The sequence below is a fragment of the Haematobia irritans genome, chromosome 3 (assembly GCF_050003625.1).
Source record: "Haematobia irritans isolate KBUSLIRL chromosome 3, ASM5000362v1, whole genome shotgun sequence".
NCBI classification, from domain to species: domain Eukaryota; kingdom Metazoa; phylum Arthropoda; class Insecta; order Diptera; family Muscidae; genus Haematobia; species Haematobia irritans.
The window spans coordinates 195977888-196001949 of NC_134399.1; the positions used below are offsets into that span (position 1 = coordinate 195977888).

Here is a 24062-nt window from a genome sequence, read left to right on the forward strand (position 1 = left end):
ATGTAGCAGTTATTTCCCTCTGGTATCTTTTCTGGGGTCTCATTCTCCCTGGACCATGACCTCAGAATATCATACTCGGCAGCTATGTCTGGTAATTGGAATAGGATCTCAGTGACTCGCTCCTCCACATATACGCCCAATCCCGTCCTCTCACACATCTTTGATCAATCGGTTTTGGTTTTTATCTGAATCTCTATAGGGTTCATCTCATCTCCAAAGCTCTGATTGACTTGGTCTTCATTGCCCAAGTTTTGCAAATAGATGATCATGATCGGCCATCAATGTAGCAGTTATTTCCCTCTGGTATCTCTTCTGGGGTCTCATTCTCCCTGGACCATGACCTCAGAATATTACACTCGGCAGCTATGATGTGGACTGTCTGGTAATCGGAATAGGATCTCAGTGACTCGCTCCTCCACATATACGCCCAATCACGTCCTCTCACACATCTTTGATCAATCTCACTCCTAGGACCATTTTACTTACATCTCAATCTCACACTCTGCAGCTGTGGCCACCTTAGGTAAATGAGCATGGATTATTGCGGCATCTGCCATTACACCCACAGTCTCCCTACTATTATTTGATGGTTCGTTGAGTTTTCTGCTTCCGACTATTTTCCCAACATTTTACAACTCATCCGCACAGGCTTTTTATCTGAACCTCTATAGGGTTCGTCTCATTTCCAAAGCTCTGATTGGCATGATCTTCATTGCCCCAGTTTTACAAATATAACATGTCCGATCCAATTCTCCCTCAGAATGTCACATTCAGCAGCTATAAGCACCTCAAGTATGCTGTGGTTCTGCAATCGGATTAGGATCTAAGTGTCTCCTCCACAAATGCACCCAATCCCGTGCTCATCTTCGAGCCATCTATGTAACAGTTATTACCCTCTGGTATCTACTGTAGGGTCCCATACAGCCAAGACCACCTTATACGCAATCCGATGTAGTCTGAATATGTGGAAATTTTAATCGTACCATTTAAACCGATTATATTTAATCAAATTCGACTATAATTTTATTATTCTAGCATGTAAACCGATGTGTGCGATGTGAAGTTTGATCCAGGTTCGTAGATACGGCCTGGCTGAATTTACGGCAGTATACTTCTTTTACTTAACATTTGCACAAGTTTTTTTTTTCGATTTCAGACCTCAGTATATTTTTCCTAAAATTGTATTTTATAACTTTTTCCGACACCAACCGTTGTCAATTGTCTGTTAAATCAAACGTTTTTGGAGAACAATGTTTTCTCGTTGTTCTGGAAATTAATTTCGGGAGGAAAATCCAAGTTTCGTGTTTGCCAAGTAGCTACAACTGTCAAATAACAGTGGTGGATGAAAAAACAAATCGAAAGAAAGAAAAAAGTAAAGGACTTGTTTTTTTTTTGTTTCTTGCTCTTCTCTTAACTATGCTCAAAATCCCTATGTCGGATAAAGCATAAAGTCCCACTCGTCCTTTGTTTTCATCCTATTGAGTAAGACGACTATGATGATGATGTGCTAGATGTTCGTTTAATACCATTCAAGTGTTATTGTAGCAAACACCTCCTCTGCACACTCAATCTCAACCAAATGATGTCTATGGTATAGGACTGTGATTTCCGCCGCCCCTTCAATTTTTCCACCATTAGAATAGTGACGATTTCTCAATTCCCTTCAGATTGCCAGTCAATCGTTACAAACGCTCACTAGCACATTTTCCTTTTGAGAGAAATGGAATCAAATGGAAGTGAAGTAGAATCTATGAAATGTCTCAAATTGATTTAATTGCATCACAAGTGACGTCAGTCACCAGGGACATTTTCCTCTCTGTGGTGGGGGGGAGGGAAGGAAGCAACCTGAAGTAACGTCAAAAGAAGAGATATGCAAATCAGATAAGAGGATTATAAGAAGGTAATACCCAAATAAAAAACAAAAATATTTAAGCTTTGAATTAAGGGAAATCTAAAAGAATTGTGACAGATTCAAGTAATGTTAAAGGAAATTCAATTTCAAGCTTAGTAGCTAAGAGATAAAATTGTATCCTCCTTGTGGTTTATGCTTATTGTAATTCAGTATAACTTTAATGAATTTAAAAGCATTTGAGAGATTGTCTAGATAATTTAGTGTGTGATTAATTTTAATATATCCAACACTATGGAACGTATGCAATAATTTGAAAACATTTTTTTTCGATCCGAAAGTGGTTCAAAAGCAACGAGTGGACTTGTCATATGGCTGAAGTCATCATTTAAATGATTAGTTCTTCAGATCTGATGCCATTTAGTATTTCGAATTTAATTAAAAACAAGTAAGGAAAGTCTAGTAGATCTAAATTTTCGATACCATATCACATCCGTCAAATGTGTTGGGGGCTATATATAAAGGTTTGTCCCAAATACATACATTTAAATATCACTCGATTTTGACAGAATTTGATAGACTTTTACAAAATCTATAGACTCAAAATTTAAGTTGGCTAATGCACTAGGGTGGAACACAATTTTAGTAAAAAACAAGTAAGGAAAGTCTAAAGTCGGGCGGGGCCGACTATATTATACCCTGCACCACTTTGTAGATCTAAATTTTCGATACCATATCACATCCGTCAAATGTGTTGGGGCTATATATAAAGGTTTGTCCCAAATACATACATTTAAATATCACTCGATCTGGACAGAATTTGATAGACTTCTACAAAATCTATAGACTCAAAATTTAAGTTGGCTAATGCACTAGGGTGGAACACAATTTTAGTAAAAAATTAGTAAAAAAATATGGGAAACATTTAAATCTGGAGCAATTTTAAGAAAACTTCGCAAAAGTTTATTTATGATTTATCGCTCGATATATATGTATTAGAAGTTTAGGAAAATTAGAGTCATTTTTACAACTTTTCGACTAAGCAGTGGCGATTTTACAAGGAAAATGTTGGTATTTTGACCATTTTTGTCGAAATCAGAAAAACATATATATGGGAGCTATATCTAAATCTGAACCGATTTCAACCAAATTTGGCAAATGCTAATTCTACTCCCTGTGTAAAATTTAAACTAAATCGGAGTTAAAAATTGGCCTCTACGGTCATATGAGTGTAAATCGGGCGAAAGCTATATATGGGAGCTATATCTAAATCTGAACCGATTTCAACCAAATTTTGCACGCATAGCTACAATGCTAATTCTACTCTCTGTGCAAAATTTCAACTAAATCGGAGCAAAAAATTGGCCTCTGTGGTCATATGAGTGTAAATCAGGCGAAAGATATATATGGGAGCTATATCTAAATCTGAACCGATTTCAACCAAAATTGGCTCGCATAGCTACAATGCTAATTCTACTCCCTGTGTAAAATTTCAACTAAATCGTAGTTAAAAATTGGCCTCTACGGTCATATGAGTGTAATTCGGGCGAAAGCTATATATGGGAGCTATATCTAAATCTAAACCGATTTCAACCAAATTTGGCACGCATAGCTACAATGCTAATTACACTCCCTGTGCAAAATTTCAACTAAATCGGATCAAAAAATTGGCCTCTGTGGGCAAATGAGTGTAAATCGGCCGAAAGCTATATATGGGAGCTATATCTAAATCTGAACCGATTTGGCTGATATTTTGCAAGTTTTTCGAGACTCATAAAATATTCGGATGTACGGAATTTGAGGAAGATCGGTTGATATACACGCCAATTATGACCAGATCGGTGAAAAATATATATGGCAGCTAAATCTAAATCTGAACCGATTTTCTCCAAAATCAATAGGGATCGTCTTTGAGCCGAAACAGGACCCTATACCAAATTTTAGGACAATCGGACTAAAACTGCGAGCTGTACTTTGCACACAAAAATACATCAACAGACAGACAGACAGACGGACATCGCTAAATCGACTCAGAATTTAATTCTAAGACGATCGGTATACTAAACGATGGGTCTCAGACTTTTCCTTCTTGGCGTTACATACAAATGCACAAACTTATTATACCCTGTACCACAGTAGTGGTGAAGGGTATAAATATGAGACACATTTAAATCTGGAGCAATTTTAAGAAAACTTCGCAAAAGTTTATTTATGATTTATCGTTCGATATATATGCATTAGAAGTTTAGGAAAATTAGAGTCATTTTTACAACTTTTCGACTAAGCAGTGGCGATTTTACAAGGAAAATGTTGGTATTTTGACCATTTTTGTCGAAATCAGAAAAACATATATATGGGAGCTATATCTAAATCTGAACCGATTTCAACCAAATTTGGCGCGCATAGCTACAATGCTAATTCTACTCCCTGTGTAAAATTTCAACTAAATCGGAGTTAAAAATTGGCCTCTACGGTCATATGAGTGTAAATCGGGCGAAAGCTATATATGGGAGCTATATCTAAATCTGAACCGATTTCAACCAAATTTGGCACGCATAGCTACAATGCTAATTCTACTCCCTGTGCAAAATTTCAACTAAATCGGAGCAAAAAATTGGCCTCTGTGGTCATATGAGTGTAAATCGGGCGAAAGCTATATATGGGAGCTATATCTAAATCTGAACCGATTTCAACCAAATTTGGCACGCATACCTACAATGCTAATTCTACTCCCTGTGCAAAATTTCAACCAAATTGGGGTAAAACTCTGGCTTCTGGGACCGTATTAGTCCATATCGGCCGAAAGCTATATATGGGAGCTATATCTAAATCTCAACCGATTTGGCTGATATTTTGCAAGTTTTTCGAGACTCATAAAATATTCGGATGTACGGAATTTGAGGAAGATCGGTTGATATACACGCCAATTATGACCAGATCTGGGACCGTATTAGTCCATTTTGGGCGAACGATATACATGGAAGCTATATCTAAATCTGAACCGATTTGACATGGCTATATCGACTCAGGACCCCACCTTGAGCATTTTTGCCAAAGACACCATGTGTCTATCTTGTCTCCTTCTGGGTGTTGCAAACATATGCACTAACTTATAATACCCTGTTCCACAGTGTGGCGCAGGGTATAAAAAGGTATGGAAGATCAAAATTGTGGCGGGGCCGACTAGATTATATTCACCAGTTTGTAGACCAAAATATTTGATAACATCTCAAATCCATTTCTTTTTTGTGGCAGCTATATAAAGGTTTATGTTGCCATATACATGCAGTTAAATCTGAACCGATGTAGACCAAATTTTTACACTTCGAAAAATAGTGGGAATGTGCAGACATGCAGCATATATTTCTGCCCCCAAAAATGGGTCTGCAAGATGGATTTGCGTTTGTCCAAGATTCGTCCCATAGTCTTAGAGAATATTTGCTATACCACATCACAAAAGTATTACCTCATCCTTCGCAGAGCCAGGACGTAAATCCAAGTGAACACCTTTGGGCATAATAAAGAAACTCTCGAAAACATCCTTATTTGACGAAAACTTTAGCCCGCTCGATGCCAAAGAGACCGTAAAACAAGTATATACATCAGTAAGTTCGGCCGGGCCGAATCTTAAATACCCACCACCATGAATCAAATATAATAGTTTGCTTTGAAAACTCTTCGTCGTTGCGGGTTACTTGATTATATATAGCATTTTAGGGGGTTTAACCAGTACTCTTCCCGAAGAAAAAATTTAAAGATTCTACCTATGAAAACTAGATCAGATTCTGGATTTATGAGAACCAATTTTGTTTGAGTTTTAGAGAAATCATAAACATATCGTGTGTATGATGAAATAACGCCTTGATTTGAAATCTTAAATCTGTAGATTTTTTCCGCCATTATTTAAATGAATACGATGAGTAAAATCTGGAAATTTTACTTTCAGTTTCAAGCAATTTTCATGATCAGTGTTTTCTTTTTTGAGGAACGAAATTTTAGACAACAAAGTTTTCTTTTAACCGAAATTTAGAGACAATCGTTGAATCGCTTATCAAAAATTCGGATTCGTTTGTCTAAAATTTCATTCCGGAGGAAAATATTTTTTCTTTTCTAGAAGCCCAAGGAGTTAAATCTGGAGATCGGCTATGTGGAGGCTATGTTAAAACATGGCTCGATACACACCATATTCGGCTGACCTATTTGTGGTCAGCAGGATTCCAGAAGTCCTCGAAATAAATTCAGGAGGAGGTCCCTTGTCATTGAGCTTAAGATGGAAACGGGCAGCACTCAGTGATAAGAGAGAAGTTCAGCAATGTGGTATCACAATGGACTGAATATTATATAGTATTATATAGTATTAGTGAGCCTGATACATCGGGATGCCACCTAACCTAACCACCTCTTAATGTTCCTCAAATACCTCTAGAAGTCCACTTTCAGACGAATTGGGTGGAAACTACGAATTCTAGAAGTCCAAGAAGTAAAATCGGGAGATCAGCGTATATAGGGGCTATACCAAAACATTGACCGATACGGACCATTTTCGACACACCTCTTTATGATCCTAATATACGTCTAGATTTCTAATATCCGGCAAATTGGATAAAAACTACGGATTCTAGAAGCCCAGGAAGTAAAATCGAGAGATCGGTCTATATGGGGGTTATACCATAAAATTTACCGATACACTTCAATTTCGGCACACATATTTGGGGTCCCAAAATACCTCTAGATTTCCAATTTCAGATAAATCGGGTAATAAATACACTTTATAGAAGCCCAAGAATAAACATCGGGAGATCGGTCTTTATGGCAATTGTACGAAAACATGGACCGATACGGACCATTTTCGAAACACCTCTTTATGGTCCTAAAATACCTTTAGATTTTCAATTTCAGGCAAATTGGATCGAAAATACAGTTTCTAGACGCCCAAGAAGCAAATTCGGCCAATCGGTCTATATGGGGACTATACCAAACCATGGCCCGATACGGACCATTTTCAACACACCTCTTTATGGTCCCAAAATACCTCTAGATTTCCAATTTCAAGCAAGTTGGATACTACAGTTTCTCGAAGACCAAGAAGCAAAATCGGGAGATCGGTCTATATGGGGGCTATACCAAAACATGGACCGATACGGACCATTTTCGACACACCTCTTTATGGTCCCAAAATAAATCTAGATTTTCAATTTCAGGCAAATCGGATAGAAAATACATTTTCTAGACGCCAAAGAAGCAAAAACGGGAAATCGATCCATAGGGGGGCTATACTAAAACATGGACCGATAGGAACCATTTTCGGTACCCTTTTTGATGGTCCTAAAATACCTCTATATTTCTAATTTCAGGCAAATTGGATAAAAACTACAGTTTTTATAAGCCCAAGACCCCAATTCGGGAGGTCGGTTTATATGGGAACTATATCACAACTTGGACCGATATAGCCCATCTAACCTAACCTAAAATGCCTGCAAACAAAAGACGAATCTGTGCCAAATTTCAGGACGATAGCGCCATTATTGAAGGCTGTAGCGTGATTACAACAGACAGACAGACGGACATGCTTATATCGTCTTAGAATTTCTCCCTGATCAAGATTATATATACTTTATATAGTCGGAAATCGATATTTCGATATGTTACAAACCAGGGATCCGGAGCGGAGCGGAGCGGAGCGGAGCGTGGAGCGGAGCGGAGCGTGGAGCGGAGCGGAGCAAGCCCTTTTTTTGCCGGAGCGGGAGCGGAGCGGGAGCGGCATTTCTAAAATCCGGAGCGGAGCGGGAGCGGAGCGGTTTCCAAATGAAAAACCGCTCCGCTCCGAATAAAATATTACTTGAATGAAATGTGTAACTTTGAAATTACACTGTGTAGGTAATTTCAAATTTAGCTAGTACTTAGCGTAGTGTGAGTAAGCGTTTAAAATGTATGATATGTATTTTTGTACGTACGTACATTGGGGAAAACACAACGTGTTTTTTAGTAATTGTTTTCAAAAACGGCAAATGTCAAAATATATATCTTGTATGTGTTGTAAAAGTAACAACAGTACTTTCGATCAATTTCATTCCGTATTACTACAAAGATGTTTGTAATGAACGTCAAATAAATGCAATTAAACGATCTTATTTATATTTAATTTTTTAGTTTTCTACTACAAAAAATATTGTCGTGAAGTCAAAGATTCCATGTCCTTAGAATAAGAATGCAAATTTTGCTTAACATGGAAGACGCATTTCTCTAAAATAAAGTTTTTTATACCCATCACCATAGAATGGTGACAGGGGTATAATAAGTTTGTCATTCCGTTTGTAACACATCGAAATATCGATTTCCGACTATATAAAGTATATATATTCTTGATCAGGGAGAAATTCTAAGACGATATAACGATGTCCGTCTGTCTGTCCGTCTGTCTGTCTGTCTGTTGTAATCACGCTACAGTCTTCAATAATGAAGCAATCGTGCTGAAATTTTGCACAACCTCATCTTTTGTCTGCATGCGGGTCAAGTTCGAAGATGGGTTATATCGGCCCAGGTTTTGATATAGTCCCCATATAAACCGACCTCCCGATTTGGGGTCTTGGGCTTATATAAATCGTATTTTTTATCCAATTTGCCTGAAATTTGAAATCTGGAGGTATTTTATGACCGTAAAGAGGTGTGCCAAAAAGTGTGTGTATCGGTCCATGTTTTGGTATAGCCCCCATATAGACCGATCTCCCGATTTTACTTCTTGGGCTTATAGAAACCGCAGTTTTTATTCAATTTACCTGAAATTGGAAATCTAGAGGTATTGTAGGACCACAAATACGTGTGCCAAAAATTTGAGTATCGGTCCATGTTTTGGTATGGCCCCCATATAAAACGACCTCCCGATTTGGGGTCTTGGGCTTATAGAAAGCGTATTTTTATCCAATTTGTCTGAAATTGGAAATCTAGGGGTATTTTCGGACCATAAAGAGGTGTGCTGAAAATGGTGAGTATCGGTCCATATTTTGGTATAGCCCCCATATAGACCGAACTCCCGATTTTACTTCTTGGGCTTATAGAAACCGCAGTTTTTATTCAATTTACCTGAAATTGGAAATCTAGAGGTATTGTAGGACCACAAATACGTGTGCCAAAAATTGTAAGTATCGGTCCATATTTTGGTATAGCCCCCATATAGACCGATCTCCCGAATTTACTTCTTGGGCTTATAGAAACCGCAGTTTTTATTCAATTTACCTGAAATTGGAAATCTAGAGGTATTGTAGGACCACAAATACGTGTGCCAAAAATTGTAAGTATCGGTCCATATTTTGGTATAGCCCCCATATAGACCGATCTCCCGATTTTACTTCTTGGGCTTATAGAAACCGCAGTTTTTATTCAATTTACCTGAAATTGGAAATCTAGAGGTATTGTAGGACCACAAATACGTGTGCCAAAAATTGTAAGTATCGGTCCATATTTTGGTATAGCCCCCATATAGACCCATCTCCCGATTTTACTTCTTGGGCTTATAGAATCCGCAGTTTTTATTCAATTTACCTGAAATTGGAAATCTAGAGGTATTGTAGGACCACAAATACGTGTGCCAAAAATTGTAAGTATCGGTCCATATTTTGGTATAGCCCCCATATAGACCGATCTCCCGATTTTACTTCTTGGGCTTATAGAAACCGCAGTTTTTATTCAATTTACCTGAAATTGGAAATCTAGAGGTATTGTAGGACCACAAATACGTGTGCCAAAAATTGTAAGTATCGGTCCATATTTTGGTATAGCCCCCATATAGACCCATCTCCCGATTTTACTTCTTGGGCTTATAGAATCCGCAGTTTTTATTCAATTTACCTGAAATTGGAAATCTAGAGGTATTGTAGGACCACAAATACGTGTGCCAAAAATTTGAGTATCGGTCCATGTTTTGGTATGGTCCCCATATAAAACGACCTCCCGATTTGGGGCCTTGGGCTTATAGAAAGCGTATTTTTTATCCAATTTGTCTGAAATTGGAAATCTAGGGGTATTTTCGGACCATAAAGAGGTGTGCTGAAAATGGTGAGTATCGGTCCATATTTTGGTATAGCCCCCATATAGACCGATTTCCCGATTTTATTTCTTGGGCTTCTAGAATCCGAAGTTTTTATCCTATTTGCCTGAAATTGGAAATCTAGAGGTATTTTCGGGTCATAAAGAGGTGTGCCGAAAACGGTGAGTAGCGGTCCATGTTTTAGTATATCCCCCATAAGAATGATCTCCCGATTTAACTCCTTGGGTTTCTAGAAACCGTAATTTTTATCTGATTTGCCTGAAATTGTAAATATTCAGGTATTTTAGGCTCGGTCCATTTGGTAATGCCTCCATATAGACCGACTTCACTTGAACTGCTTGAAACTCAATGTAAAATTTCCAGATTTTACTTCTACATATTTAAGATTTCAAATCAAGACGCTATTTTATAATTTTCTTGCACACTTACAAAAGATGTTAATGATTCCTCTAAAACTCAAACAAAAATGGTTCTTATAAATCCAGAATCTGATATAGTCCTCATAGGTGAAATCTTTAAATTTATCTTCGGGAAGTGTCCTCAAGTCCTCACGCCCTCCTAAAATTTCAAAGGAAACCCTAATATTTGGTTCATGGGGGTGGGTATTTAAGGTTCGGCCCGGCCGAACTTAGTGCTTTATATACTTGTTTTCTTGTCCAAAAGGCAATAAACTTTTGAATGAAGTTGTAATGTCCTTATAATTAAGTGATTTTACTTAAAAATGTGTATCATAACATGAAAGATAAAATTTTTGAGGTAAGGTCAACGTGACTTTAATAATTAAGAAAAATTCTTTAAAATTAATAAATTTGTCTTTAAATTTGTTTCCTTTTTGCATCTTGCCTACAAAGCAAAAAATCGTTAAAAAATAAGACATGTTTTTCAACACTTTATTTTAAAGACGCTTTTTACTTGAAACATAGCATAATTTCTACTGGAAGTCGAGTCTTAATATGGAAAAAAAATAACTCGTTAACTCGTTTTTAAACGATTTTGATAACAACTGACGAAAAAATCTAAAAAAATGAAAAATTAACATATGCTTCCTAGAATGCTTCCTTTAATGAAGTCAAAATGGATTTAATATTTCTGAAAAAATCTTCAAAATTAATAAAATATTTCAACACATTGTTTTAAAGTCATTATACCCTAAACCACATAGTGGTTAGGGTATAACAAGTTTGATCTGCCAAAAAATGTGCCTACAAGAAATATTGATTTTAGACCCCATAAAATATATACCGATCGACTCAGAATCACCTCCTGAGTCGATCTAGTGCTTGGCGTCCGTCCGTCTGTCCATGTATTTGTTGTTCACAGGATTTCGGTCGCAATTATTAACCGATTTTGATGAAATTTGGTACAGGGAGTTTTTTTGGGCACAAGGACGAACGTTATTGAATTTGGAAGAAATCGGATCAAATTTAGATATAGCTCCCATATATATGTATTGCCCGATTTCGACAAATGGGGTCACGTTGCACTTTTTTTACTAACCGATCGTCGTCAAATTTAGCACAAAATAATCTTCTGTATCACCCTTTAAGTCTGAAAATTTCATCGAAATCGGTTCAGATTTAGATATAGGTCCCATATATATGTATCGCCCGATTTTGTCAAATTAGGTCATAAAACCCTTATTTATCAACCGATCTTACTCAAAGTTGGCACTAACTATATGTGCAAAAAATCATCGAAATCGGTTCAGATTTAGCTATAGCTCCCATATATGTACCGCCCGATTTTTCTAAATAAAATAAAACTCAATTGAACAAATAATACAATTTTTGTACTATAATTTTCTCGAAGAGGAGCGGAGCGGAGCGTGGAGCGGAGCGGAGCGATTTTTTTTTTCTCGGAGCGGAGCGAGGAGCGGAGCGGTTTTTTTTTTCTCCGGAGCGGGAGCGGAGCGGAGCGAAAAAAATGGACCGCTCCGGATCCCTGTTACAAACGGAATGACGAACTTATTATGCCGTTATGTCTCTTTTCTTGTCTTCAAAGTTAATACCTTTTTATACCCACCACCATAGAATGATTACGGGGGTATAATAAGTTTGTCATTCCGTTTGTAACACATCGAAATATCGATTTCCGACTATATAAAGTATATATATTCTTGATCAGGGAGAAATTCTAAGACGATATAGCCATGCCCGTCTATCCGTCTGTCTGTCTGGCTGTCTGTCTGTTGTAATCACGCTACAATCTTCAATAATAAAGCAATCGTGCTGAAATTTCGCACAAACTCGTCTTTTGGCTGCAGGCAGGTCAAGTTCGAAGATGGGCTATATCGGTCCAAGTTTTGATATAGTCCCCATATAAACCGACCTCCCCATTTGGGGTCTTGGGCTTATAAAAACCTTAGTTTCTATCCAATTTGCCTGAAAGTGGAAATCTAGAGGTATTTTAGGACCACAAAGAGGTGTGCCAAAAATGGTGAGTATCGGTCCATGTTTTGATATAGCCCCCATATAGACCGATCTCCAGTTTTTACTTCTTGGGCGTCTGAAATCTGTAGTTTTTATCCAATTTGCCTGAAATTAGAAATCTAGAGGTATTTTAAAACCCTAAAGAGGTGTGCTGAAAATGATGAGTATCGGACCATGTTTTTATATAGCCTCCATATAGACCGATCTCCAGATTTTATTCTTGGGCTTATAGAAACCGTAGCTTTTCTCCAACTTGCCTCAAATTGGAAATCTAGAGGTATTTTAGGACCATAAAAAGGTATTCCGAAAATGGTGAGTATAGGTCCATGTTTTGATATAGCCATCAAATAGACCGATCTCCCGATATTACTTTTTGGGCTTCTACACTGAAAAAAAAAGCATGCCCGGTTCCAAAGATTTTGTCTTTACTTTAAAAAATTTGGTATTGATTCCGAGCCAAAGAAGCGGAGAATACAAGTAAGGATACTTTTAAGACACAATTCTCTTTTAAATTTGGGTTTTGTGTACTTGCTTCTAGGAAGCAAATTTTAATTTTTCGCTTTCTCAGCTTTTTTCTTCATATGCTATCAAAGTCCTTTAAAAACGAGTTAACGGCAACTTTATTTTCCAAATTAGAACTTCCAGTAGAAATTATGCTATGTTTGAAGTAAAAAACTTCTTTAGAATAAAGTTTTGAAAAACATGTCCTATATTTGAACGATTTTTTGCTTTGTAGTCAAGATGTAAAAAGACAACAAATTTAAAGACAATTTCATTAAATTTAAAGAATTTTTCTGAATTATTAAAGTCAAGTTGACCGTAGCTCAAACATTTTTTCTTTCATATTATGATACCCATTTTTAAGCCAAATCACTTAATCATAAGGACAATACGACTTCATTGAAAAGTTTATCGACTTTTAGACAAGGAAAAAAACTTTATATTAGAGAAATGCCCCTTCTATGCTAAGCAAAATTTGCATTCGTATTTTAAAGACACGAAATCTTTGTTCTCACGACAATATTTTTTTCAGTGTAGAAATCGTAATTGTTGTCCACTTTACCTTAAATCGTGTGCAAGAAATGATTTTATTTTTTAGGCTTCTAGAATCCGTAGTTTTTATCTAATTTGCCTGAAATGAGAAATCTAGAGCTATTTTAGGACCTTAAATATGAGAACCGAAAATGGCGTGTATTGGTCCATGTTTTGGTTTATCTCCCAAATAGACCGATCTCCCGATTTTAGAACTATGGCTTTTAGAAACCATAGATTTTATCAAATTTACATGAAATTTTAAATCTAGAAGTATTTTAGGAACATAAAGAGGTGTGCTGAAAATGGTGAATATCGGTTCATGTGCACTGATAATGAAAATTGCTTGAAACTGAGTTATAGTTTCCCGATTTTACTTCTGGTAATTATTTAAATAATGGGGGTAAAAATCTACAGATGTTAGATTTTAAATCAAGGCGTTATTTCATCGTTTTCTTCCACACGATGTTTATGACTCATCTAAACCCAAACAATATGGTTCTTATAAATCCAGAATCTGATCTAGTCTTCATAGGTAAAATCTTTGAATTTATTTTCGGGAAGTGTACTGGTTGAACTGATCTGCTTGTCATCAAATCCCCCTGAAATTTTCACAGGAAACTATAATATTTGATTCATGGTGGTAGGTATTTAAGATTCGGTCGGGGCGAACTTACTGCTTTATATACTTGTTAATAACAGTTTTTGTCTCTACTGAAAAATTAAATCAAAAATTATTCACAACAAATCGAGTCATCTTAAATATTTTCTCTAAAAATAGAATAAATATATAACAAAGCAAATTCTTATCACTTGCACACCAGACAGTAGTTCGTCCTTCTATCACTCATAATAAAATTCCCTCACATTAGTTTTGTGTGTTTAATTTTTCATGAATGACATTTGTCACTTACCCATCAGCCATGCTGGTATTGTTGCTGCATCCATCACGTTTTCGTACATCATCATCTTTAGCACCTGCACCAGCACTTGTGCCACTTGCATCACTGCGATATGTTAAGTTGTCATCAGTGGTTATTGTTGTTGTTGGATCATTCAGAGTACCGGCGGCACCAACACCACCTACGCCTGTGGCACTCTCCTCGTTCATTGTATCATACAAAAGGTATTCATCATCATCCTCATAGTCTTCATAGTATTCATCATCCGAACTACTATCATCTTCCAAATCATCCTTTTCCTCTTCTTCGGCTGGCGTTTGCATAACATCAGAATCACGCATAAATGATATGCCTGAATAATAGGCAAGAGCAGCTGCAGCGGCAGCAGCTGCTGATGTATCCTCAGGCTGAGTTTGTTCTGCCCCCAATATCTCGCCTCCGGTGTTTGGTGTGCCATTATCAGGGTCCCCTTCTTCACCATTATTGGCACTTTCATTGTTGTTGTTGCTGTTATTCTGTGGGCTGTATTTTTGCCCCAAAAGATTTGCTGAGAGTGCTTGCAATGCCTCATCTTGCATTGGCATTTGTAATTCACACAAACGATCCAAGTCCTATTTGCTCTCTCATCAAAGAAATGCATTGAGGGGGAGATGATTGTATGAGAGAATCGAGTGTATGATTGTATAAGAATGTGCGTGCGAGTTACCAAAGAGGGTAAATTGCGTACATTTTTTTTAAACGAAGAATGTCAAGAGAGTTTCATTCGTTATTGTTGTCGTTGTTGTTTGAATTTTAAATTATTGGATTTTTGTGTTTAATTCAGCACCATCGTTTGACATTGATTGAAGTACACAACGATTGATGATTGTTGCATTGAGTAAGTGAATGGAAGTAGTGTTTGTAATGCCATTGCGTTTTGTTTGTCATACAATTGATAATTGAAAAGAAGATAAAAATGGAGAACAAATACATAAATATGAATATCATTTTAGATATGATTATAATTTCTAAAAGAGATCAAACGATCGTATAGAATTACAGCATGTACAGTATATAAGGGATATAAGAAAGTCACAAAAGGCCACAACTTTTTCTTCAGTTCTTCTTTTGATAGACAATCTTATTTTTTAAAAATATGGTTATTATCGCCATAAATACATACTAAATTTTTGTAATAAATTATGTTCCAAAAAGTAGAAATTTTAAACTAATTAAAGAAATAAATTAAAATAAAATAATCTATTATTATTTTTCCTGCCTCAAAAATAATTACAACAAGTATATATGGCCGTAAGTTCGGCCAGGCCGAAACTTCTACGAAAGACTGTCATCCACAATCGAATTACTTGGGTTGTGGTATCTTAAATCGTTTTCTACATTGTGAGTTATTCCATACGTGGTATACATTAGACAAAAACAAGTAAGAAAAGTCTAAAGTCGGGCGGGGCCGACTATATTATACCCTGCACCACTTTGTAGATCTAAATTTTCGATACCACATCACATCTGTCAAATGTGTTGGGGGCTATATATAAAGGTTTGTCCCAAATACATACATTTAAATATCACTCGATCTGGACAGAATTTGATAGACTTCTACAAAATCTATAGACTCAAAATTTAAGTCGGCTAATGCACTAGGGTGGAACACAATGTTAGTAAAAAAATATGGGAAACGTTTAAATCTGAAGCAATTTTTAGGAAACTTCAAAAAAGTTTATTTATGATTCATCGCTCGATATATATGTATTAGTAGTTTAGGAAAATTAGAGTAATTTTTACAACTTTTCGACTAAGCAGTGGCGATTTTACAAGGAAAATGTTGGTATTTTGACCATTTTTGTCGAAATCAGAAAAACATTTATATGGGAGCTATATCTAAATCTGAACCGATTTCAACCAAATTTGGCGCACATAGCAACAATGCTAATTCTACTCTCTGTGCAAAATTTCAACTAAATCGGACCAAAAAATTGGCCTCTGTGGTCATATGAGTGTAAATCGTCCGAAAGCTATATATTGGAGCTATATCTAAATCTGAACCGATTTCAACCAAATTTTGCACGCATAGCAACAATGCTACTTCTACTCCCTGTGCAAAATGTCAACTAAATCGGAGCAAAAAATTAGCCACTGGGGTCATATGAGTGTAAATCGGGCGAAAGCTATATATGGGAGCTATATCTAAATCTGAACCGATTTAAACCAAATTTGGCACTCATAGCTACAATGCTAATTATACTGCCTGTGCAAAATTTCAACCAAATTGGGGTAAAATTCTGGCTTCTGGGACCGTATTAGTCCATATCGGGCGAAAGATATATATGGAAGCTATATCTTAATCTGAATCGATTTCAATAAAATTTGGCACACTTGACTATAGTATTAATTGTTCTTCTTGTGCAAAATGTTAAGTAAATTAGGGTAAAACTCTGGCTTCTGGGACCATATAAGTCCATATCGGGCGAAATATACATATATGGGAGCTATATCTAAATCTGAACCGATTTCTTCCAAAATCAATAGGGATCTATTCTGAGCCAAAACACATACTTGTGCCAAATTTGAAGTCGATTGGACTAAAACTGCGACCTAGACTTTGATTACAAAAATGTGTTTACGGACAGACGGACATCGCTATATCGACTCAAGAGCCCACCCTGAGCATTTTTGCCAAAGACACCATGTGTCTATCTCATCTCCTTCTGGGTGTTGCAAGCATATGCACTAACTTATAATACCCTGTTCCACAGTGTGGAGCAGGGTATAAAAAATATGTGTAGGTAAGTCTACAAATAATTACGAATCGATATGGACTTTTGCACGGTACGTAGGGAGCCAGAATTGAAATATGGGGGTCCCTTATATGGGGGCTATATAGAATTATGAACTTGATATGGACCCATTTTTGTGTGATTGGGGATTGATTTATCTGAGGGCTATATATAACTATAGACCGATATGGACCTAGTTAGTTATGGTTGTTAACGGCCATATACTAGCACAATGTACCAAATTTCAACTGACTCGGATGAAATTTGCTCCTCCAAGAGGCTCCAAAACCAAATCTCGGGATCGGTTTATATGGGGGCTATATATGATTATTGACTGATATGGACCACTTTTGGCATGGTTGTTAAATATCATATACTACCACCACGTACCAAATTTCAAGCAGATCGGATGAATTTTGCTTCTCCAAAAGGCATCGGAGGTCAAATCTGGGGATAGGTTTATATGGGTGCTATATATAATTATGGACTGATATGAACCAATTCCTGCATGGTTGTTGGATACCATATACTAACATCACGTACCAAATTTCAACCGAATCGGATGAATTTTTCTCTTCTAAGGGGCTCCGGAGGTCAAATCTGGGGATCGGTTTATATGGGGGCTATATATAATTATGGACCGATTTCGACCAATTTTTGCATGGGAGTTTGAGGCCATATATTAACACCACGTACCAAATTTCAACTGAATCAGATGGTCAAATCTGGTGATCGGTTTATATGGGGGCTATATATAATTATGGACCGATGTGGACCAATTTTTGCATGGTTGTTAGAGACCATATACTAACACCATGTACCAAATTTCTGCCGGATCGGATGAAATTTGCTTCTCTTAGAGGCCTCGCAAGCCAAATCGGAGGATCGGTTTATATGGGGGCTATATATAATTATGGACCGATGTGGACCAATTTTTCCATGTACCAAATTTCAGCCGGATCGGATGAAATTTGCTTCTCTTAGAGGCGTCGCAAGCCAAATTTGGGGGTCCGTTTATATGGGGGCTATACGTTAAAGTTGACCGATATGGCCCATTTGCAATACCATCCGACCTACATCAATAACAACTACTTGTGCCAAGTTTCAAGCCGATAGCATGTTTCGTTCGGAAGTTAGCGTGATTTCAACAGACGGACGGACGGACGGATATGCTCAGATCGACTCAGAATTTCACCACGACCCAGAATATATATACTTTTTGGGGTCTTAGAGCAATATTTCGATGTGTTACAAACGGAATGACAAAGTTAATATACCCCCCATCCTATGGTGGAGGGTATAAAAATATGTTTATTATCGTCATAAATACATACTACATTTTTGTAATAAATTATGTTACAAAAATTAGAAATTTTAAAATAACTAAAGAAATAAATTAAAATAAGATAATTTATTATTATTTTTTCTGCCTCAAAAATAATTACAAAAATGTAAATTTAAATGTTTGTTTTTACTTTTCGAAAGATAATTAAATTCGCATACTCGTATTATTCGATTGCTCATACTAATTATTGTTTGGCAAGGTTGAAAACCAAAAAGAGGATTCAGTTGGCCCTGTCTCATATCGGCTGACATACATCGAAGCCAGTATTCGGCTTGTTGTGCGCTTCAAAATCTTTTTTCCAACGTACCCTTCTTTTACACCAAGCACTCAGTGTCCCTAACGAATTTTTTTCCAGTCCCTGTTTCCAAACTGGGTCCGGTCCCGAATTCCCACTTGACAGATATATTTAACTCTTTGCCTAATAAATGCAAGTCAGTGACAAAGGTATTATTCCAAAGTCTCACTATCCTAAAAACAAGCTGCTCCTATTTGGCGCAGATGTGCTCTCAGTTCTAGGTACCTGGTCATTATACCCACGGTCCTTCCTTCTAATCTCTTTGAGTAGTTCTCCTGACTTTTTCTTATATGGGTTACCGCATAGTTTTTCCGACCATTGCGTTGGTCCACAGCGCTTTATGCGTCATCCATGATCGTTCATCGAATCCGGGCCGAGTTGCCTCTATGGGCTTTGCGTTCTCTAAGTTCGCTTCCCCATTTACCATTTTTCTTATCGCCAGTTCATTTGCCCTTACGTTTTCTCTTATTCCGGGATGTACCGTTACCCATATGATGCGGACCCTGTCGTTTTCTGAATATTCATTGATGATGCTTTTGTATTACAATACTGTTCGCGATATAACCCTTATGTCTGCTTTGCATTCATTGGCCTCCGGCAATCTGCAAAAATGTTCAAGTTTCAACACATTCCGTTATGGTAACCACTTTTTCTCGCAGGATTGTACAGTGGCCCGGTAATCGGAATTGGATCAAGGTCCATATACGCCCAGTTCCGTCCTCTCATCCCCCATCGGTGTAGCAGTTATTTCCCTCTGGTATTTATTTTGGGTCACATTCTACCAGGACCATCTTACTGCCTCAGGTATACGATCATGGATTGTTGCGGAATCTGCCATTTCACTCACCGTCTCGCCTATTATTCTTTGATGATGCGAGCCACTGAGGTGCAATGGTTAATGCCCGCGTTGTATACACAGGGTCGTGGGTTCAAACCCAGTTTCTGACATTTCTGAGGGTTTCAAAACTTCTCTAAGTTTCACTGCAATGTGGAACTCCGTACGGACTCGGCTATAAAAAGGAGGTCCCTTGTTATTGAGCTTAACATAGAATCGGGCAGCACTCAGTGATAAGAGAGAAGTTCACCACTGTGGTATCACAATGGACTGAATAGTCTAAGTGAGCCTGATACATCGGGCTGCCACATAACCTAACCTAGCCTAACCTAACCTTCTTTGATGATTCGTCATTTTTCGTATTTCTGTGCACACTCCCAATATCTTCAATCACTGTCTACGCTTTTGATCTGAACCTTAAAATGGGGGGAGGGATGCGGGGAGCATCATTTCTACCGGATCGCAACATAGAAAAACAATTTTGTAGAAATTTTGCGATAATTTTTTATGGAAATAAAATTTTGAGATTATTTTTTATAGAAATAAAATTAGAGAAAAGTTTCTATAGAAATAAACTTTTGATCAAATTTGTATAGAAATAAAATTAACATTTTCTATAGACATAAATTTTTGAAACAAATTCCATAGAAATAAAATTTTGAAAAAATTTTCTATAGGACTAAATTTTTGAAACAAATTCCATAGAAATAAAATTTTGAGAAAAATTTCTAAAGAAACAATATTTTGAGATAATTTTTTATAGAAATAAAATTTTGAGAAAATTTTCTATACACATAAAATTTTGACCAAATTGGTATAGATATAAAATTTTGAGAAAATTTTCTATAGACATAAAATTTTGAACAAATTCCATAGAAATAAAATTTTGGGAAAATTCCATAGAAATAAAATTTTGAGAAAATTTCTATAGACACACAATTTTGAGAAAATTTTCTATAGAAGTAAAATTTCGACCAAATTAGTATAGAAATAATAATTTGGGAAAATTTTCTATAGAAATAAAATATATACATAAATTTTTGAAACAAATTCCATAGAAATAAACTTTTGAGAAAAATTTCTAAAGAAATAATATTTTGAGATAATTTTTTATGGAAATCAAATGTTAAGATAATTTTTTATAGAAATAAAATTTTGCGAAAATTTTCTATAGACATAAAATTTTGAACAAATTCCATAGAAATAAAATTTTGGGAACATATTCTATAGACATACATTTTTGAAACAAATTCTATAGAAATAAAATTTTGAGAAAATTTTCTATTGAAACAAATTTGTATAGAAATATGCATACATTTTTGACAAAAAAATTCTATAGAAATAAAATTTTGAGAAAATTTTCTATAGACATAAATTTTTGAAACAAATTCCATAGAAATAAAATTTTAAGAAAAATTTCTAAAGAAATAACATTTTGAGATTTTATAGAAATAAAATTTTGAGAAAATTTTCTATAGACATAAAATTTTAATATAAAATTTTGAGAAAATTTTCTGTAGAACTAAACTTTTGACCAAATATGTATAGAAATAAAATTTTGAGAAAATTTTCTATAGACATAAAATTTTGACAGAAAATTCTATATAAATAAAATTTTGAGAACATTTTCTGTAGACATAAATTTTTGAAACAAATTCCATAGAAATACAATTTTGAGAAAATTGTCTATAGACACACAATTTCGAGAAAATTTTCTATAGAAGTAAAATTTCGACCAAATTTGTATAGAAATAATAATTTGGGAAAATGTTCTATAGAAATAAAATATATAGACATACATTTTTTAAACAAATTCCATAAAAATAAACTTTTGACAAAATTTTCTAAAGAAATAACATTTTGAGATAACTTTTTAAGGAAATCAAATTTTAAGATAATTTTTTATAGAAATAAAATGTTGAGAAAATTTTCTGAAGAAATAAACTTTTGACTAAATTTGTATAGAAATAAAATTTTGAGAAAATTTTCTGTAGACATAAAATTTTGAACAAATTCCATAGAAATAAAATTTTGGGAACATTTTCTATTGAAACACAATTTCAAGAAAATTTTCTATAAAAGTAAAATCTTGACCAAATTTGAGAAAATTTTCTGTAGAACTAAACTTTTGACCAAATATGTATAGAACTAAAATTTTGAGAAAATTTTCTATAGACATACAATTTTGACCAAATTTGTATAGAAATAAAAATTTTGAGAAAATGTTCTATAGACATAAAATTTTGAACAATTCCATAGAAATAAAATTTTAGGAAAATTTTCTATAGACATAAATTTTTGAAACAAATTCCATAGAAATAAAATTTTGGGAAAATTTTCTATTGAAACACAATTTCGAGAAAATTTTCTATTGAAGTAAAATTTTGACCAAATTTGTATAGAAATAATAATTTGCGAAAATTTTCGATAGAAATAAAATTTTGAGATAACTTTTTTTTTTTAGAAAATTTTCTATAGAAATATATTTAGTTTTGAGACAAATTCCATAGAAATGAAATTTTGAGAAAAAATTCTATAGATGTAGCCGATAATCTAAAGACGGCGTTTCGTCGAGAATGGGTTAATGTACCGTACACTGATAAATATATTTAAGTGATATTAAAGATTATGCAACCTAAATTTTAGGATGTGCAATTTTCAAAATATTAAGGACACATTTCTTTAAAATAATGACATTTTAATTAAAACAAAGTTTATGATCTTTACTTCAAATTTTTTTTCGTTAAATTTAGGACATAAGTGTTGCAAATTTGCGTCCCTCCGTTAAAGTCGCATGTCTTTAAACTAAGGAAAATTTTCCTTAAAATGAAGAAACATATTTTTGATTTAAAGAAATCGTCCTTAAATTAACTGAAATATTGGATCTTTAGATTTGAGATAAGAAAGCTTCAAATATAGGCTAAGACTTATTTTGAGGATTTAGCATCTTTGGTTTAAAGTTTGTTTTGGAATTAAGAAAAAATTTTTACTTTGAGGTATCCGCTATAATTAGGAGTTTAATCTGGCATTTGTTTGAAAAGAAAATGAAAATTCGATAAATCTGAACCCTAATTTTAATTTTATTGATCCTAGATTTAAGGCCAGATAGATCGCTAAAAATGTCTTTATTTTAAAGAAGCCGCATCAATCCTTAAGAGAAGGTCAAAATCTTTCGATCCAAGTAAACTTTTTTTTGAGTATAGAGTCCCTTTCGTATAGGCTGTGAGGGTTTTGTCGGCTATTTAAAGGCCTAAATGCGTACCAAAGGTTCGAACAAATCTAATTCTAAAATGTTATGTTATTTCCAACATTTTTTTCTTTTGAACAACAAAATTTAATAAAATTACATATCACCGGTATAAAAATCATTGCCTAAGCTCACCTCAATTAACTGGGAAAACATATAGGTCTTGGTTTCCTTCTCCATTTTAGATGCTGACTGTTTTTCCTCTTGCTTTACTGCCACACTCGAACTCTCTTGTGATGAACGTCTGGAGTCCTCTGTACCATTCCCTTTCTGGCTGCCACCATTACTGCCACTACGTTTACTTTGTGAACTTTTGTCACTTGCTAAGCTACCCTTACTGTCATTGCGACTTACAGGCTTTTCTTTATCACCCTTGGAAGACGATTCACTTGTTCGACGTTTTTTCAAATCCAATGTATCTGCTATCACGACTTTGCCATCACCATCGCTTGATACTCGTGAGAGTGCTGGTGGTTTTATTTTCAATACCTTTTCAAATTGTATGATGGGGAAAAACTCTTTGGGCTCATCCATATCGAGAAAATCTTCTGTTATATGGACTTTTTCAAGTAATTTTCCATAACATGTGGCCATATTACCTCTACGTTGATCATCGGGATTTTCCTCGACAACCACTACCACCAGTTTTTCATTGGAATCCTTTGAAGAGCTTGTGGAGGCACCTGCTGTGCTGCCCATGGAACTTGAACTGCTACTGGAACTCTTTGTCACTATGGGCATTGGTGTAAATTTAACATTTTTTGGCCGTGCTAAATATAACAGCCTACCAGGGGTCTTCCAACGTTTGCTGGTTTTACGTTTACGTATCTGCTCTCGTGCCTGCCTCAAACGGAGGGTGTCTAAGCGTACACAAAATCCTTGTGGTATACGAGGTACTATAAAATCCTTAACAAGCCCATAAATGTCAATGTCATGCGGTATATTAAACATGTCAAAATCGGTAATTTCGCGTATGGGTAAATTACCAATGGACGTGGCTGATTTTTGTGAGCTTTTCTTACGAAGCTTAGAGGGGGAGGAGGCAAAACGTGGAGATAAACTTTTCAGAGGGCTTGCATTTGTGGTAGTAGAAATGGGGGTATCCTCGGTGGTATTGTCATTGGTTGTCGATGGCGGTGATGGTTTTGAGCCTTCTGTTATATTGGATTCTAAAGTTTCTGGTAATGTTTCCCAACGGCATGCTATCGGTGGCTCAAACCATATCACACTATCTGGTAAACTAAGATACAAAAAGAAAAATATATTTCTCACGAAATTAATCGGTTCAAGGGATTTTTAATTGACAATTG

General features: G+C 35.5%; 1 protein-coding gene across 1 annotated transcript in view; it reads right to left on the minus strand.

The window, feature by feature from the left end:
- The window catches only part of LOC142228963 (uncharacterized), a 92487-nt gene that overhangs the window by 27261 nt on the left and 41164 nt on the right, over positions 1–24062 (minus strand). The window contains exons 11-12 of the mRNA XM_075299487.1: positions 22888–23992; positions 14269–14867 (exon numbers count right to left, since the gene is read on the minus strand). Coding sequence (XP_075155602.1) covers positions 14269–14867; positions 22888–23992 — 1704 coding nt within the window. The remainder of the gene's footprint in view (positions 1–14268; positions 14868–22887; positions 23993–24062) is intronic.